We start from the raw sequence: 17324 nt of genomic DNA on the forward strand, positions 1-17324 counted from the left end.
GAAATACCTTTGATTGTCGATACCAGGTAAGTAGAATTTAGTACCGCAGAGGTGTTTTTTCCAGTGAAAGGTCGCAGTATATGAGCAAGAAAACGTGCCAGTTTATAGGTGGGGGAGTTGATAGTAGAGACGATGGGACGAAGGGGTGTATCTTCTTTGTGTATCTTTGGAAGGCTATATAATCTTGGTGGTCTGGCAGCAGAGGGTTTCAACGAGAACTGTTTGGTCTGATCAATTAATGCTGTTGAATCAGAGATGATTTTGCTCGTTTTGGAAACCAGGCTGTTGGTGGGATCTCTTTATTTTTGTATAGCTGCCATCGTTGAGTAGTTCTTGAATTTTGTTATATTCTGTTTTGTCCATGATGAGAGTGGCATTGACCTTGTCGGCTGAGAGGACGACAATATCATCTCTCTTTTTAAATTGAGATAATTCAAAGCGTTCGTCTTTGCTGATGTTGCTGGGTGGCAACTTAGCGTTTTTGAGGGTTGCAGCGATTTCAGATCTTGATACGTCTGCAGAGATGTGACTCAAGCCCTTGAGTGCAACGTCGACATGGGCAACGATATCATTAACCGGTATGTGTCTCGGTGTGACAGCAAAGTTTAGACCTTTAGCTAAAACGGATTTCAGACCATCAGAAATGAAACTGTTACTGCGATTAATTACGACTTTGTTGACGTCTATCTTTTCGGTGGGTGGATCCGATTTTTTGTTGGAGAGGTGATTGAATTTGGAAATTAAATTATCCCTACATTTGGTCGACAGTGGCAGCCGAAGAGGTAGTCATATTGTCTACATGTTCCCAATCCGATGTAGACATTGTTGCTGTCAATGTTAAGTGTGATTTGTAGAGTGTCTTGTCTAACTGATCGAGTTCGGTGCGTGTAAGTCTGATTTTTTCCGAGATAAGAGCGAAGCTAGTTCTAGCTAGAATTCGTTTTGCATTGAGAGAAGTTGCAGCAGCAGAGGTTAGTGTAAATGCGGTTGGTATTACCTTAGAGTCGCGGGATCTCACTATGTTGACCAAATGTAGGGACAATTTGATTTCCAAATTCAATCACCTCTCCAACAAAGCGACATATTTCGTATTAAAGCAGTTTTGAACGAAAAACTACGAAAACGGTAAAATATTGGAGCTTTCCCAAATAAACTATTAAGTTGATACATTTTTGTTCTTTCTAATAAAAAATAAGGGAATCTTTACATTCAGCAGTTTCTGATGGGTACATCTTTAAATATAAGAAGTGGAATCAAATCGTCAACAATTTTCGTTTTTGTTTTGCAGAAATATCCACGCTTTTGGAGTAGTTAGTTTCAGATCGTAGATAAAAAATTGTGAAAAATATATCCGGTTAATTATGATATTTATTGAAAACTTTTACCTCGGTTTATGAACTAGTATTAACATAAATGTGTAGTCACCAGACTGGACCCTATCTCATTAATCTGGAAGTGCAACATATAAACGCTGTAGAGGTGTGCATGTTTACAGTGTCCAGAATCTGCAATCACCACCTCCCCCCCGTGCCCCCCCCAACTCCCCCCCCAGCCCAGTATGCCGAGGAGACCTGCTCCAAACTCATGGACCCCCAGGGTCCCTTTGCCAAGTGCCATGGGGTGGTCAACCCCAACCATTTCTACAAGGTGAGTACCCCCCATCCCCCCATCACTCCCCATACCCCCTCCCATACTCCGTTCACGCGGGGCTAAAGGAACGCGGAGCGGTGACACGGCACCACTAACGCTCCGTGCATGTGTGAGTGTGTGTGCGTGTGTGTACATGTGTGAGTGTGTGTGCGTGTGTACATGTGTGAGTGTGTGTGCGTGTGTACATGTATGTGCGTGTGTGTGTGCGTGCGTACGTGTGCCACCTCCCACAGACGTGCCGGCACGACACGTGCGAGTGCGAGAGCCCGGGGCGCTGCGTGTGCGCCGCGCTGGGCGCGTACGCACACGAGTGCGCGGCGCGCGGACACGTGCTCATCGGGTGGAGGGGGAAGGCGGGCGTGTGCAGTGAGTGTGCACCACGCTCACACCTGTACACACAAAGACAAAGATCCCCCGCATTGCCTTAACAGACTGCTGGGGCAACACCTGTTAGCGAGCACCTATGTAGGCCGGCACTGCACACGACGAGGGGGCGGGTGGCCAGCAGCACGGCCGGGCCGCCTTCATCTCCACAGCACAGGCCTCCCCACCTCAGCCGTGCGTTCACACGAGCGCGCGCCCCCACGTCCCCCTCCGCTTCAGCCGAGGTGACGCGGCAGTGCGGCGAGGGAGAGGAGTTCCAGTACGGCGCCTACGCCTGCAACAGCACGTGCACGTCGCTGTCGCAGTTCGACACCTCGTGCCTGGTGACGGACACGCCCGTGGAGGGTTGCGCGTGCGACGGCTACCGCACGCAGGAGGGCACCTGCGTGGACGGGCCCTCGCTCTGCCCCTGCTACATCAACGGCCAGGCCATCGCTCCGGGCATGACCATCACGCGCAATGGCGCGCAGTGGTGAGTGTGAGAGAGTGCGGCAGTCTGAGTCGATGGGGGTTCACCTCTGAGTGCTGGAAAAATCACAATCCTCTGGCAAGGATAAGGCTATCCATATGATACATTAATGGACCCTGAAGGGATGATGGGGGACAATGTGATACTATTTTATTGACACCAAAACGATGATGGACTCGGTTAATTCCCAAGAATTAAGATAGGGTCGTCGTGCGTTAAGGTGATGCTACCATATCTCGTACAATACGAGGTGCACGTTAAAGTACACAAACCCACTTGTATTGCAATATCCTCTTTAAGCGGGGCTAGTCCAGCAACGTCCCCTGGGTGGTGAGGGGCTGTTATTCCACACGTGCATCCCGGCTCCACCCTTCTGCTCACAACCTTCGCAACATGGTCCAGACCCTCCCAACCCCCCCCCCACCTCCGACCTGCTGAGCCCCCACAGTGGACATCGCCGTGTGCCGAGTCGGCCCCCGTAAACACGTGCCATGTGTGCGCCCACAGCCTGTGTCGCCGTGGGGTCATCCAGTGCAAGGCCAACCTCGTGGCAGGTGGGTAAGGGGCAGGCACGGGATGGTGGTGATAATGGTGGTGGTCTTTGATAATTGTCATGATGATGATGGTGGTGGTGGTGGTGTTCATGATCAATTCAATGTACGATTGCACAAGACTTTTACAGAGATAGGTTTCGCATTTGTTCATGTGGGTGTGTGTGTGTATCCCTGTGAGTGTTTGCCTCTGTGTAGATGTGCATGCATGTGTAATGACAGGGTGACACCTGCCGGCCTGTAGGGGTAATTACGGTAATGACCGCATTACATAATGCCTTATTATAAGGGGGGCGTATCTGGGGTAAAGATGAAGGGCGGAGTCAGTCGAGAAGCTCCGGGAACCATCCCGAATTTTCTGGAAAGGGGGCGTGGCCAGAGGTGGAGCTTGGCCGCGCCGGGCAGATATAAGGGGGACCGAACCAGAGGTTTGGTGCTGTTCTGCGGGTCCTGGCTGCACCGCTGCTCATCGTTGTCTCTTCGTCTTCGACCACGTGGCTGTTCTTCTGCAAGACCAGCTCTGTCACCGCCGCTACGCTAATCAAACAGCTAGCGTAGTGTATGACGGGGATAGGCTGCGTGTTAGGATCGTCTATGTGTAGCTGCATTACGAAGTGTATCGCCCCGCGTGCTCTTAATAAATAAGAAGCCTTCGACTCGACGTGTCTCGGAAGTCACTCACTACACATGTTGTAGGGAGCGGTTGTGTAGTAGTTAGCATGGTACATTACGAACCTGCTCACGGCCAACATTGGTGACGAATATCTAAACCGTTCCTGGAACTCCCCTGGGTCGACTTGGCGTTAAATAATTACCTAGTGTGGTGTGTAAAAGATGTAAGCATTGGGCCAGGCGTAGTGCTCGCAACCCACCCCTTCGTGTGCCATGCTATCCTCAGTCAGTGCTTACTAACAGAACTTTGTGTGTGTGCAGAGTGCCTCCCCCCACGGGTGTTCGTCGACTGCCAGGCTGCCCTGCCTGGGGTGCAGGGGCTGGCGTGCGAGCGGACGTGCCAAAACCCCGACATGGAATGTGTGAGTGGAACACGGCCAGCCACTCACCATCCACACCACGACTACAAATATCACAACCACACACTGGCAACAATGGCACAACCACAATATCGGCACCACGTCTTCTTGGCAGAGGTGTTGAAGCCATTGGCTGTACGTGCATGTACACTTGGGTGTCTGTGTATATGTGTATGTCTATGCACGCACAAACACGTGTGTGCGTGTTTGTGTAAGTGGGGAGGGATGCTGTAGTAGCTAGCACACTGCAACTCGAGTTAAATTCCCACTCAAGACCAATAACAGTGGCGAATATTTGAACTGATCCTGGGCCTCCCCTAGGCCAACTCAGCCTTAAATGAGCACGTGGTGCAGCGTATAAACATCAGCCAAGGTAGCCGGGCATAGTGCTGGCCAGACCACCCCGTTGTGGGGCGTACGCTTTCGTAGATGCTCGCTAACACCACTTGCCCCAACGGTCTGTTAATGGAATCTTTGTGTTTGTGTGCAGTACACGCCCGGCTGCGTGTCGGGCTGCATGTGCCCCGAGGGCACTGTGCTGGACAGCGCCGACGGGTGCGTGCGCCCTGACGAGTGCCCGTGCCAGCACAACGGCCAGAGCTACAGCCCGGGCGACAGAGTGGCCGTCGACTGCAACACGTGGTGAGCGGCCGGTCCACGCCGCAGAAACAACCAGGGACGCCCAAGAGACTGGAGATGGCATTATAGGGGAGTAGCGGTCACATTAATCGGCTGGTATTAATCGGTTGTATGAGAGGGTGCAAATAGTGTTTGTACCTTTTGTTTTGGTGTCTTTTATTTATTTAAAAAATTGTTATGTTTTTCATTTTATTGGTAATTGCTATAAAAAATGATTTGGCCCTTATATATAATAATGTACAGCCTTGTGAGATGCATTAGCATGAATGATCCTACATAAAATGAAATTATTTTTTATTAAAACCAGGGAGAGGAGCTTGGTAAGAATGGTGCGCTAAGCTGGTAACTCCGGAAGTACATTTATAAGGGGATCACACAATGTCTGGTCAACGAGAGAAAGGTAATTTGCACAGCCACCCTCACGGCGACATTGCTACCCACTTGTAAAGCAGACGGGCGCCCTGTGGCTCGCAGCTTGAGCTACAGGGCGCCTGTGCGCAGTCGTCCTCGTGGCTCAGCAGCCCATGCTTACGCCGTCCGTCCGCACGTGTGCAGCACGTGTGAGGGTGCTCGCTGGAGCTGCACGGACTACGACTGCATGGGGCTGTGCTCCTTCTACGGGGACGGACACTACACCACCTACGACGGGCGGCGCTTCCTGTTCGACGGGAAGTGCGAGTACATCCTCTCGCAGGTGAGCCCCCCCCCTCTCCCTGCCCCCCCCCCTCTCCCTGCCCCCCCCTCTCCCTGCCCCCCCCTCTCCCTGCCCCCCCTCTCCCTGGCCACCCCCCCCTCTCCCTGGCCCCCCCCTCTCCCTGGCCACCCCCCCTCTCCCTGGCCACCCCCCCTCTCCCTGGCCACCCCCCCTCTCCCTGGCCACCCCCCCCTCTCCCTGGCCCCCTCCTCTCCCTGGCCACCCCCCCTCTCCCTGGCCACCCCCCCTCTCCCTGGCCACCCCCCCTCTCCCTGGCCACCCCCCCTCTCCCTGGCCGCCCCTCCCCCTCTTGCTCTGTGCTCGTGAAGCTGTGCGGCAAGCTACGCGCCACGGTGTCGTGCCGGTTTCTGCTCCCGCAGGACTTCTGTCCATCCAACCCTGCGGGCGGAAGCTTCCGCGTCATCACAGAGAACATGGCGTGTGGAACCTCGGGGGTGGCCTGCTCCAAGAGCATCAAGCTCCTGCTCGGGGTGCAGCACCTTACCACCACTCACCACCACTCACCTGCGCCCACCACCACTCACCACCACTCACCTGCGCCCACCACCACTCACCTGCGCCCACCACCACTCACCACCACTCACCTGCGCCCACCACCACTCACCACCACTCACCACCACTCACCTGCGCCCACCACCACTCACCTGCGCCCACCACCACTCACCACCACTCACCTGCACCCACCACCACTCACCACCACTCACCTGCGCCCACCACCACTCACCACCACTCACCTGCGCCCACCACCACTCACCACCACTCACCTGCGCCCACCACCACTCACCACCACTCACCTGCACCCACCACCACTCACCTGCGCCCACCACCACTCACCACCACACACCTGCGCCCACCACCACTCACTTGGGCTCCTATATTCATCTGCATTCACCTCACCTCGACTAGTCTCCTACACTCACATCCACTCACCTGAAATCATCTACAGCATTCACCTGCACTTTCCTATGTTCACCTCAGACTCAGAATCTCTATTTATACTGGAGAAATCCGATGAACCGTAAAACTATTGTTCACAGATGTCCAGTAGGGACAGGTCAAAATGTTACAACAAACAATATAAAAACATGATAGGAGTGCAAAGTATAGGAAAGCAAATCACAAAAAAATCGAAAAATAAAAACCATTTCATTTACCAGGTAAAGCCCACTCAGCTAATGGCTTCTTTTTTAGAAGTGACCTGGCCATAAATGATAGCTCAACGAAGTGGCTTAGGGGCCGTCCATAAATGACGTCACGCGATTTTGGACGATTTTTTACCCCCCCCCCTCGTCACACGGCGTCACAAAAAGTCAGACCCCCTCAAATATGACGTCACAAAGCTCTGCCCCCCCCCCCCCCAAATCCATATTTCCATTTTGAAAATAAAACATGCTTCAAGTCGCTTTAAACTATTGTCATTGTAGTGCGTATTTAATGTGGCCCTGCACTCTGATGTTGTAGGAGAAAACACGTATTATAAAGGAGGTGTTGAAAAGCTTAAATTTAGCATAAAATTCACTTGAAAATATTCAACGTCTTACTAAAACTGCAGATGTTCAAAATATAATGTTGAAATTATCTTATAATTATAAAATATTAAAAGTAATTATAACTATAAAAAATACTTGAATCTTTGTACTAGAACGAAGCAAAATGGAGAGTACAATTATACAGTAACAATCATATATTCATTCCACAGAAGGAAAAGCCTTGGTAGAATCATTGGAATCAAAATGTTTAATAACAATCATTAAAAAAATGTTCAAAATGTATGCTTCTCCATTCTCCCATGGAGAAGCAAAATGCTCTTTCATGGAATAAATAAATGGTGACTTTAGTAAATATAAATAATCAAATTGTTAATAATGAAAATTAATCAAAATTAGTGTTGTTATAACAATTCTATATTTATTTAAAGTTGCGCATTTCGATGTGATGTCACATTTCTCAAACCCTCCCTCCCCCCCTCGTCATACATCGTCACAAATGTCTGACCTCCCCCCCCCAGGTGCGTGATGTCATTTATGGACGGCCCCTTATCATGTGGAAATTTTTTTGCAGCCAAATAATCTAATCACCACCACTCACCAACACTCCCCTGCACTGTCCTATAATCACCTGCACTCACTTGCACTTGCCTGCGTCGCAGGTGGAGTTTACGTGGTGGTGTTCGCTGTCGTGTGTCCCAGGACGTGGAGATCCGCTTTGCCGATGGCGATCACAGCATCAGCTCCGTGACGAGCGGGGCGGGCACCCACATCCCATACAGGATGCGGAAGCTGGGGGGCACCCACATCGTGGAGGCCGCCAACGGGCTGCTGCTGCAGTGGGACGGGGGCAACAGCGTGCGCCTCATGGTCTCCTCCGACAGCCGGGTACGACGTCGCCTCTCTCGCCCATATTTGGGCCATGACGCCGGTGCACGACGGTCTGCTCTTCTACGATACGTCACGGGTCCAGTAACATCCACGATGAAGCAGATGGTGCGTATTTTATGGGTAACCCTGCGGCACTCATACGAACTCCCGCTTCTCGACGCAGGGCCGGCTGTGCGGGCTGTGCGGAGACATGGACGGAGACTCCCTCAACGACTTCACGGTTCGAGGCCAGGTGGTGGTGGCGAGCCCCGTGGAGTTCGGGAACTCCTGGCAGGTCTCTTCCATCGCGTGCGCGAGCACCACCGCCAACGCCGACCCGTGCTACATGAACCCGTACCGCAAGGCGTGGGCCGAGCGGGAATGTTCGCGCATCATGGGCGACACGTTCAAGGGCTGCCACGCCAAGGTGCAACGTCTTGCCGCGGTCGCGCCCCACGGACTCTCGTGGCACTGCCCCGAACCCCCTGTCTCCAACACCCCGACGACACCACGAGGTTTACTGCCTTGAATAGGGTAGCAGCTCAGCGGTACCCAGTAAACACACAACGTCGGGCCAACGTTGGCATGTGATTGTAAACGTTGATATAATGTTGGCCCACCATTGTGTGTTTACTAGGTAGAGTGAGTGGCTCAAACTATAAGTTAAAATCCTGGTTGGGGGGTTGACCCTGCCCATCATCCCTTCAGAGTCGAAAACATGAGTACCACTTTGTAAGTCAGCAGTTGTTGCCATATGGATAGACTCGCTTCCACCATCGGAATGAGCACCCTTGCCTCAATGCTCATTTGAGAAGGAAATCCCTTGTTTGTTTCTTTCACAATGGCTTTTCCAGAAAGATGATTTATTGTGAGGAGTTTGTTTCATTGTTTTGTCCTGGTCACATCAATACGGGGTAATGGAGCATGATAAATAAAACCATCACTAAGTTTGGTATTCGTGCCATTCTCATGGAGCAAAGCTTTTACCATGGTACAGCCTGCAGTAGCTTCATAGTAGGGGGCGGTGCTGCTGTGTGTTCTCCAAACTGAGTAATTTGCAGTGTCATGTTTTACATTTTTCAAAGTGACCAAAAACTTGGACCATGATGCTAGCACACAATGGCCTGTTTTTCAAATTACGTTGCGGGATCTTTAACATCCATTGTGAAGCAGAATTAACCAGCGCGGCCACAGAGCACGAACCACAAATATCTTCAACAAGTGACATGCGCTACCGCTTGCCCGTGTTGTTATCATCAATCCTGCGACGGCTGAACCTGCTGAAATCACAGGATATCAACCTGTTAAAGATAGCAGATCACAAGAAGAGTTAAATGTCCCAACTGCACCGAGCTGCAGTGCGACGTTGAGCGAGCAGCAGACCGACGCGGGACTGTGTGCTGCAGGTCGACCCCCTGCCGTACTACGAAGCGTGCGTGCGTGACTCGTGCGGCTGCGACATGGGCGGCGACTGCGCCTGCTTCTGCACGGCCATGTCGGCCTACGCGCAGGCCTGCCGCGACGCCGGCGAGTGCATCGCCTGGAGGTCCCCGGTCATCTGCCGTGAGTCCCGCGGACCGTGGTTCCTGCACGACGAGCGAAGCGGGAGGCTCGATCGATGGTTGTTACTTGTCCTTAAACGGATCGATGGTTGTTACTTGTTCTTAAACGGATCGATGGTTGTTACTTGTTCTTAATCGGGACCGAAAGTGGGAGAAATAGCGGTCTGGTGGTTAGCACGAAGCACCAGGAGCCTGATGGGCCAAGGTCGATTTCTGACCATGGCTAAGGTTAGTAAGTGAGAGCATGACCGAGTCCTGCCCCCCTTCCCCCACCCCCCCAACCCACACTGACCAGTACCGTAAGTATGGTCAAACGACCGCCATGATGAACATGGCGTGTGGAGGCCACTTATTTACGATTCCTGGTGGTTGCGCGTTCACTCGGTCAACCAACATTCATGTCTCTAATGCGCAGTCCGCTAGATGACATGTGCATGTACACAGAATAAAATAAAAATGTAATCTAGTGATACATCAACTATATCCGCACAGCCAGCAGGAATCAAAACTCATAAAAAGCAAGATAGAGAGCTGGGTCTTGAGTGCTGATTTAAAGCTCTCTACGTACAGACACACTCGCTTATCCCACTAGGTTGAGAGTTCCACAGGGTATGAACCACACTACAGGGCATTGAGACCGATATTGTGAATGGTGCATTACACAGTGGATGATGATAATGTCCTAGTAGCGAGCGTGAACCCAGGTCCCCGTATGTATGCGTGTGTGACCGCGTGTGTGACCGCGTGCGCGTTCCCCCACAGCGGCATTCTGTGACTACTACAACGAGCCGGGCCACGAGTGCGAGTGGCACTTCGAGCCGTGCAAGAAGCCGTGCATCCAGAGCTGCCGCTACCCAGAGCAGAACTGCTCCACCCACCTCCCCTCCATTGAGGGTAAGGGTTACACACGCTGGGGCGATCCAGGGCCCCGTGGCGAGGATGAGGAGGAGCTGTTTACAGTTCCTCTCAAACAATGAGACGGAGTTTCTTCTCCACACGCCGTGGCAATTCCAACACGCCGTCGTTAGCAAATCGACAGTGTTGAAGTGTCCGAGGCCGCACGGTGCTGACTTCCACCCCCTGTGCCTCCTGTGTTCTCCCCGCGCCCAGGCTGCTTTCCCACGTGCCCCCCTGAGTTCCCTTTCCTAGAGGAGAACAGCATGAAGTGCGTGGCGCTAGAATACTGCGGCTGCTATGACCCTGACGACCCGAGCATCCACTACAACACGAGCGAGACCGTGCCATCGTCTAATCCCTGCGAACACTGGTGAGCACCACCCCGATTCCCGCACCACCAGTGCGTGACCTCACCAGATGAGTGCCCTCGCTAAACATTCGTTGAGCATCTCAGGCAGTGACTGCCAATACATCGAGCGCTCCGATCTATTTTGGTGGATCTCAATGGACTCCACGATGCACAAGAAAATATTACCGACAATAATCTGGATTTAACCCTATCAAGACCAAGTATGTATTTTTAATGAGGGCAGCTCCTTTTTTCTATATAACTACTAATCACGGATTAATTATTTGTATGCATTATAACGCTGTACATTACCCATGCATCACTGTAATGAATTAACTGCTTCATTTGTGGGATAATAACATTAATCACTTTAACTTTCTGCAGCATTACCATCACTTATATTAACTTTGCATGATTGACTCCGATATTAACTAAGCATTCAAACAATATAATACCACTGTGCATCACTCAGCCCAATTCAGGCTGTGCTATGTTGCACGGACAGCTAGGTCCAACTCAGGGTCATCCATGTGTGTGATTAATTAGGCCCACCTCAGGCTCAATCATGTGTGCTGCCAACTAGGCCTGATGCGAAGGCTTGACCTCACTTGTCACCAACAAGGCCTAAAGTACTGCCGGGGGCCTAAGATACCGCCCATTTACCCCAAGCCAATTGTGATCTAGCGCTCTGCATGCCACTATTATATGCTCATGTTGCCGATTGTTTTCATTTGTGCTGAGATCCACAAAAAATATCTTGTGATCCACGTATTGGCCACACTCATCAGAATAGACTGCAATACTTTGCGACAGAGAACCCTTTACGACACTTTTCTCTAGAAGTTTACCGCAGTCCCTTCTCCTTGGAGGTGTTAATCGTGTTCCGTCGCATGCAGTGTGTGCACGGCGGAGTCGCGCGTCGAGTGCACACCCATTCCGGAGTGCGCGTGCATTTGGAACGGGACCGAGTACCAGTACAACGAGACTATCTACGTGGTGGACGACGGCATGGGTGTGTGCTACAAGGCGTACTGCGGTGAAAATGGCAACGTCTTCTACCGCGTGGTGACACCGTGTGGCAATGACACCATCCCCATTATCGGCACCGCCGTCCCCACCGCCAGCACCACCGGCCCCACCGCCAGCACCGTATTCAGTGAGTGCATTTCTGCACCCGGCACAGCTGTTTTGCCCTCGCACTAACCCAAGTCCTGTCAAATGTGAATTAGTTTACAACTTTATATTTGATCTAGGGGAATGTTTTTTCTTCCAAAATATTTCTCATTTTTTTCCCCAATGTTTCTCTTTGCCACCAAAAACCACAGCCACGGTTGTGTCAGTGACAGCTGGACAGATGTACACAACACCAACCAGCAGAACTATACCAACACCAACCATGCCGAACAGGGGTCCATCAACACCAGGCACTCCATTTCAAACACCAAACATACCATCAACAGCAAGCCCAAAAACAGCAGGCACACTATCAAGAGCAAGCACAATTTCCACCACTTCTAGCACCCCACCCTGTATGCCCCACTGCGAGTGGTCAAGCTGGATCTCATCTGATTACCCAAGCTATGATGGGGTGGGAGACAATGAGACGTTTGCTCACATCCGAGAAGTAGAGGGAGAAGACAAAATCTGCTTGGAGCCGAGTGACATCGAGTGTCGAATCTATGGCTCCTTGAATAACGAACTTCAGCCGGGAGTGATCTGTGACAAGGACGTAGGGCTGCTTTGTCTCAACACAGACACCTTCTTCTGCGATGACTACGAGATCAAGGTCCTGTGCTGTTTGGGCTGTGAGTCAGGCAGCCCATCTACGACGCAAGAAATACCAACAACATCAAGCACACCACCACCAACAATCGCAAGCACAACAATACCAGGCACACCATCAACAGCAACCCCAAGGATTTCCATCACTCCCAACACCCCACCCTGCACGCCTCACTGCGTGTGGTCAAGCTGGATCTCATCTGATTATCCCAGCTATGATGGGGTGGGAGACAATGAGACGTTTGCTCACATCCGAGAAGTAGAGGGAGAAGACAAAATCTGCTTGGAGCCGAGTGACATCGAGTGTCGAACCTATGGCTCCTTGAATAACGAACTTCAGCCGGGAGTGATCTGTGACAAGGACGTAGGGCTGCTTTGTCTCAACACAGACACCTTCTTCTGCGATGACTACGAGATCAAGGTCCTGTGCTGTTTGGGCTGTGAGTCAGGCAGCCCATCTACGACGCAAGAAATACCAACAACATCAAGCACACCACCACCAACAATCGCAAGTACAACAATACCAGGCACACCATCAACAGCAACCCCAAGGATTTCCATCACTCCCAACACCCCATCCTGCACGCCTCACTGCGTGTGGTCAAGCTGGATCTCATCTGATTACCCCAGCTATGATGGGGTGGGAGACAATGAGACGTTTGCTCACATCCGAGAAGTAGAGGGAGAAGACAAAATCTGCTTGGAGCCGAGTGACATCGAGTGTCGAATCTATGGCTCCTTGAATAACGAACTTCAGCCGGGAGTGATCTGTGACAAGGACGTAGGGCTGCTTTGTCTCAACACAGACACCTTCTTCTGCGATGACTACGAGATCAAGGTCCTGTGCTGTTTGGGCTGTGAGTCAGGCAGCCCATCTACGACCCAAAAAATACCAACAACATCAAGCACACCACCAACAACTACTGCTTCCTCTCTCCCAAGCCTATCAACAGCAAGCACAACAACACTAGGCACACCATCAACAGCAAGCACAACAGCACCAAGCACACCATCAACAGCAAGCACAACAGCACCAGGCACACCATCAACAGCAAGCACAACAGGACTAGGCACATCAACAGCAAGCACAACAGCACCAAGCACACCATCAACAGCAAGCACAACAGCACCAAACACACCATCAACAGCAAGCACAACAACACTAGGCACACCATCAACAGCAAGCACAACAGCACCAAGCACACCATCAACAGCAAGCACAACAGCATCAGGCACACCATCAACAACAAACACAACAGCACCAGGCACACCATCAACAGCAAACACAACAGCACCAGGCACACCATCAACAGCAAGCACAACAACACCAGGCACATCATCAACAGGAAGCACAACAACACCAAGCACACCATCAACAACAAGCACAACAGCACCAAGCACACCATCAGGAACGCCAGGCACACCACCCTCAACCACCACAGTCCTGTCAACCTCAGCTTCGCCGTCCTCCACCTTCTGCACGTCGTGGTGTGAGTGGACCAACTGGCTGGATTCGAGTTATCCTGACAAGGTTGGGAATGAAAACGAGACTTTTGCCCACCTCAGAGCGAAGGGTATAATATTCTGCCCGTATCCGATCGCTATTGAGTGTGAGGCAGTGGGATTTCCAGGATTGTCGCCCAATGAGATTAATGACAACGTCACCTGCGACGTGACCAGCGGCTTCCAGTGCTTCAACACAGATGGCTCATTTGAAGGCAGTTGCTTCAACTTCCGCATCAGAGTCCTGTGCTGCTACACCACATGCGAACAAGCGACTAGCACAACATCGACAACAAAAACAGGCACACCATCAACAGCAACCACAACAACACCAAGCACACCATCAACAATAAGCACAACAACACTAGGCACACCATCAACAGCAAGCACAACAACACTCGGCACACCATCAACAGCAAACACAACAACACTAGGCACATCACCAACAGCAAGCACAACAGCACTAGGCACATCATCAACAGCAAGCATAACAACACCAGGCACACCAACAGCAAGCACAACAGCACTTGGCACATCATCAACAGTAAATGCAACGATTTCCACCACTGCCAGCACCCCACCCTGCACCTGCACGCCCCACTGCGTGTGGTCAAGCTGGATCTCATCTGATTACCCAAGCTATGATGGGGTGGGAGACAATGAGACGTTTGCTCACATCCTGGAAGTAGAAGGAGAAGGCAGCATCTGCTTGGAGCCGAGTGACATCGAGTGTCGAATCTATGGCACCACGACTAACCAGCTTCAGCCGGGAGTGATCTGTGACAAGGACGTAGGGCTGCTTTGTGTCAACAAATACCCCTTCTTCTGCGATGACTACGAGATCAAGGTCCTGTGCTGTTCGGGCTGTGAGTCGGGCTGCCCAACCACCCCAGGAACAACTCCATCAAGCACACCACCAACAACAACTGCTGCTACCGCTCCACCAAGCCTATCAACAAACACAACACCAGGCACGCCATCAACGATAAGCACAACAGCACCAGGCACAACAACACTAGGCACATCATCAACAACAAGCACAACAACACTAGGCACACCATCAACGGCAAGCACAACAACACCAGGCACACCAACAGCAAGCACAACAGCACTAGGCACATCATCAACAGCAAGCACAGCCAAACCAGGCACACCATCAACAGCAAGCACAACAACATTAGCCACAACAACACTAGGCACACAATCAACAGCAAGCACAACGACACCAGGCACACCATCAACAGCAAACACAACAACACTAGCCACAACAACACCAGGCACACCATCAACAGGAAGCACAACAACACCAGGCACACAATCAACAGCAAGCACAACAACACCAGGCACACCATCAACAACAAGCACAACAAAGTTAGCCACACCATCAACAGCAAGCACAACAACAGGTACTCCATCAACAGCAAGCACAACAACACTAGGCACACCAACAGCAAGCACAACAACACTAGGCACACCAACAGCAAGCACAACAACTCCAGGCACACCATCAACAGCAAGCACAACAACTCCAGGCACACCAACAGCAAGCACACCATCAACAATAAGCACAACAACACTAGGCACACCATCAATAGCAAGCACAACAACACGAGGCACAACAACACTGGGCAAACCATCAACAGCAAGCACAACAACACCAGACACACCATCAACAGCAAGCACAACAACACCAGGCACACCAACAGCAAGCACAACAACACGAGGCACAACAACACTAGGGACACCATCAACAACAAGCACAACAACACTCGGCACACCAAGACCAGACACACCAACAGAAATCACAACACTAGGCACAACAACACTGGGCACACCATCAACAACACCACCAGGCACACCATCAACAGCAATCACAACACTAGGCACAACAACACTGGACACACCATCAACAACACCACCAGGCACACCATCAACAGCAAGCACAACAACACTAAGCACAACAACACTAGGAACAACAACACTGGGCACACCATCAACAACAACACTAGGCACAACAACACCCGGCACACCATCAACAGCAAGCACAACAACACCAGGCACACCAACAGCAAGCACAACAGCACTTAGCACACGATCAACAGCAAACGCAACAATTTCCATCACTGCCAGCACCCCACCCTGCACCTGCACGCCCCACTGCGTGTGGTCAAGCTGGATCTCATCTGATTACCCAAGCTATGATGGGGTGGGAGACAATGAGACGTTTGCTCACATCCTGGAAGTAGAAGGAGAAGGCAGCATCTGCTTGGAGCCGAGTGACATCGAGTGTCGAATCTATGGCACCACGACTAACCAGCTTCAGCCGGGAGTGATCTGTGACAAGGACATAGGGCTGCTTTGTGTCAACAAATACCCCTTCTTCTGCGATGACTACGAGATCAAGGTCCTGTGCTGTTCGGGCTGTGAGTCGGGCTGCCCAACCACCCCAGGAACAACTCCATCAAGCACACCACCAACAACAACTGCTGCTACCGCTCCACCAAGCCTATCAACAAACACAACACCAGGCACGCCATCAACGATAAGCACAACAGCACCAGGCACAACAACACTAGGCACATCATCAACAACAAGCACAACAACACTAGGCACACCATCAACGGCAAGCACAACAACACCAGGCACACCAACAGCAAGCACAACAGCACTAGGCACATCATCAACAGCAAGCACAGCCAAACCAGGCACACCATCAACAGCAAGCACAACAACATTAGCCACAACAACACTAGGCACACAATCAACAGCAAGCACAACGACACCAGGCACACCATCAACAGCAAACACAACAACACTAGCCACAACAACACCAGGCACACCATCAACAGCAAGCACAACAACACTAGACACACCATCAACAGCAAGCACAACAACACCAGGCACACCATCGACAGCAAGCACAACAACATTAGCCACAACAACACCAGGCACACAATCAACAGCAAGCACACCAACACTAGGCACACCATCAACAGCAAGCACAACAACACCAGGCACACCATCAACAATAAGCACAACAAAGTTAGCCACACCATCAACAGCAAGCACAACAACAACAGGTACTCCATCAACAGCAAGCACAACAACACTAGGCACACCAACAGCAAGCACAACAACACTAGGCACACCAACAGCAAGCACAACAACTCCAGGCACACCATCAACAGCAAGCACAACAACTCCAGGCACACCAACAGCAAGCACACTATCAACAATAAGCACAACAACACTAGGCACACCATCAATAATAAGCACAACAACACTAGGCACACCATCAATAGCAAGCACAACAACACGAGGCACAACAACACTGGGCACACCATCAACAGCAAGCACAACAACACCAGACACACCATCAACAGCAAGCACAACAACACCAGGCACAGCAACAGCAAGCACAACAACACGAGGCAC

General features: G+C 51.3%; 1 protein-coding gene across 1 annotated transcript in view; it reads left to right on the forward strand.

The window, feature by feature from the left end:
* LOC116945450 (mucin-2-like) overlaps positions 1-8325 on the forward strand; it is a 41380-nt gene extending 33055 nt beyond the window's left edge. Inside the window, exons 19-28 of the mRNA XM_076069281.1 lie at positions 1553-1647; positions 1884-2016; positions 2254-2506; positions 3011-3057; positions 3988-4088; positions 4576-4727; positions 5280-5418; positions 5727-5909; positions 7629-7814; positions 7981-8325. Coding sequence (XP_075925396.1) covers positions 1553-1647; positions 1884-2016; positions 2254-2506; positions 3011-3057; positions 3988-4088; positions 4576-4727; positions 5280-5418; positions 5727-5909; positions 7629-7814; positions 7981-8325 — 1634 coding nt within the window. The remainder of the gene's footprint in view (positions 1-1552; positions 1648-1883; positions 2017-2253; positions 2507-3010; positions 3058-3987; positions 4089-4575; positions 4728-5279; positions 5419-5726; positions 5910-7628; positions 7815-7980) is intronic.
* The last annotated feature ends 8999 nt before the right edge of the window (positions 8326-17324 follow it).

Source organism: Petromyzon marinus, chromosome 24 (assembly GCF_048934315.1).
Source record: "Petromyzon marinus isolate PM22_M1 ecotype Great Lakes invasive population chromosome 24, UKy_Petmar_22M1.pri1.0, whole genome shotgun sequence".
In the NCBI taxonomy this organism is placed as follows: domain Eukaryota; kingdom Metazoa; phylum Chordata; class Hyperoartia; order Petromyzontiformes; family Petromyzontidae; genus Petromyzon; species Petromyzon marinus.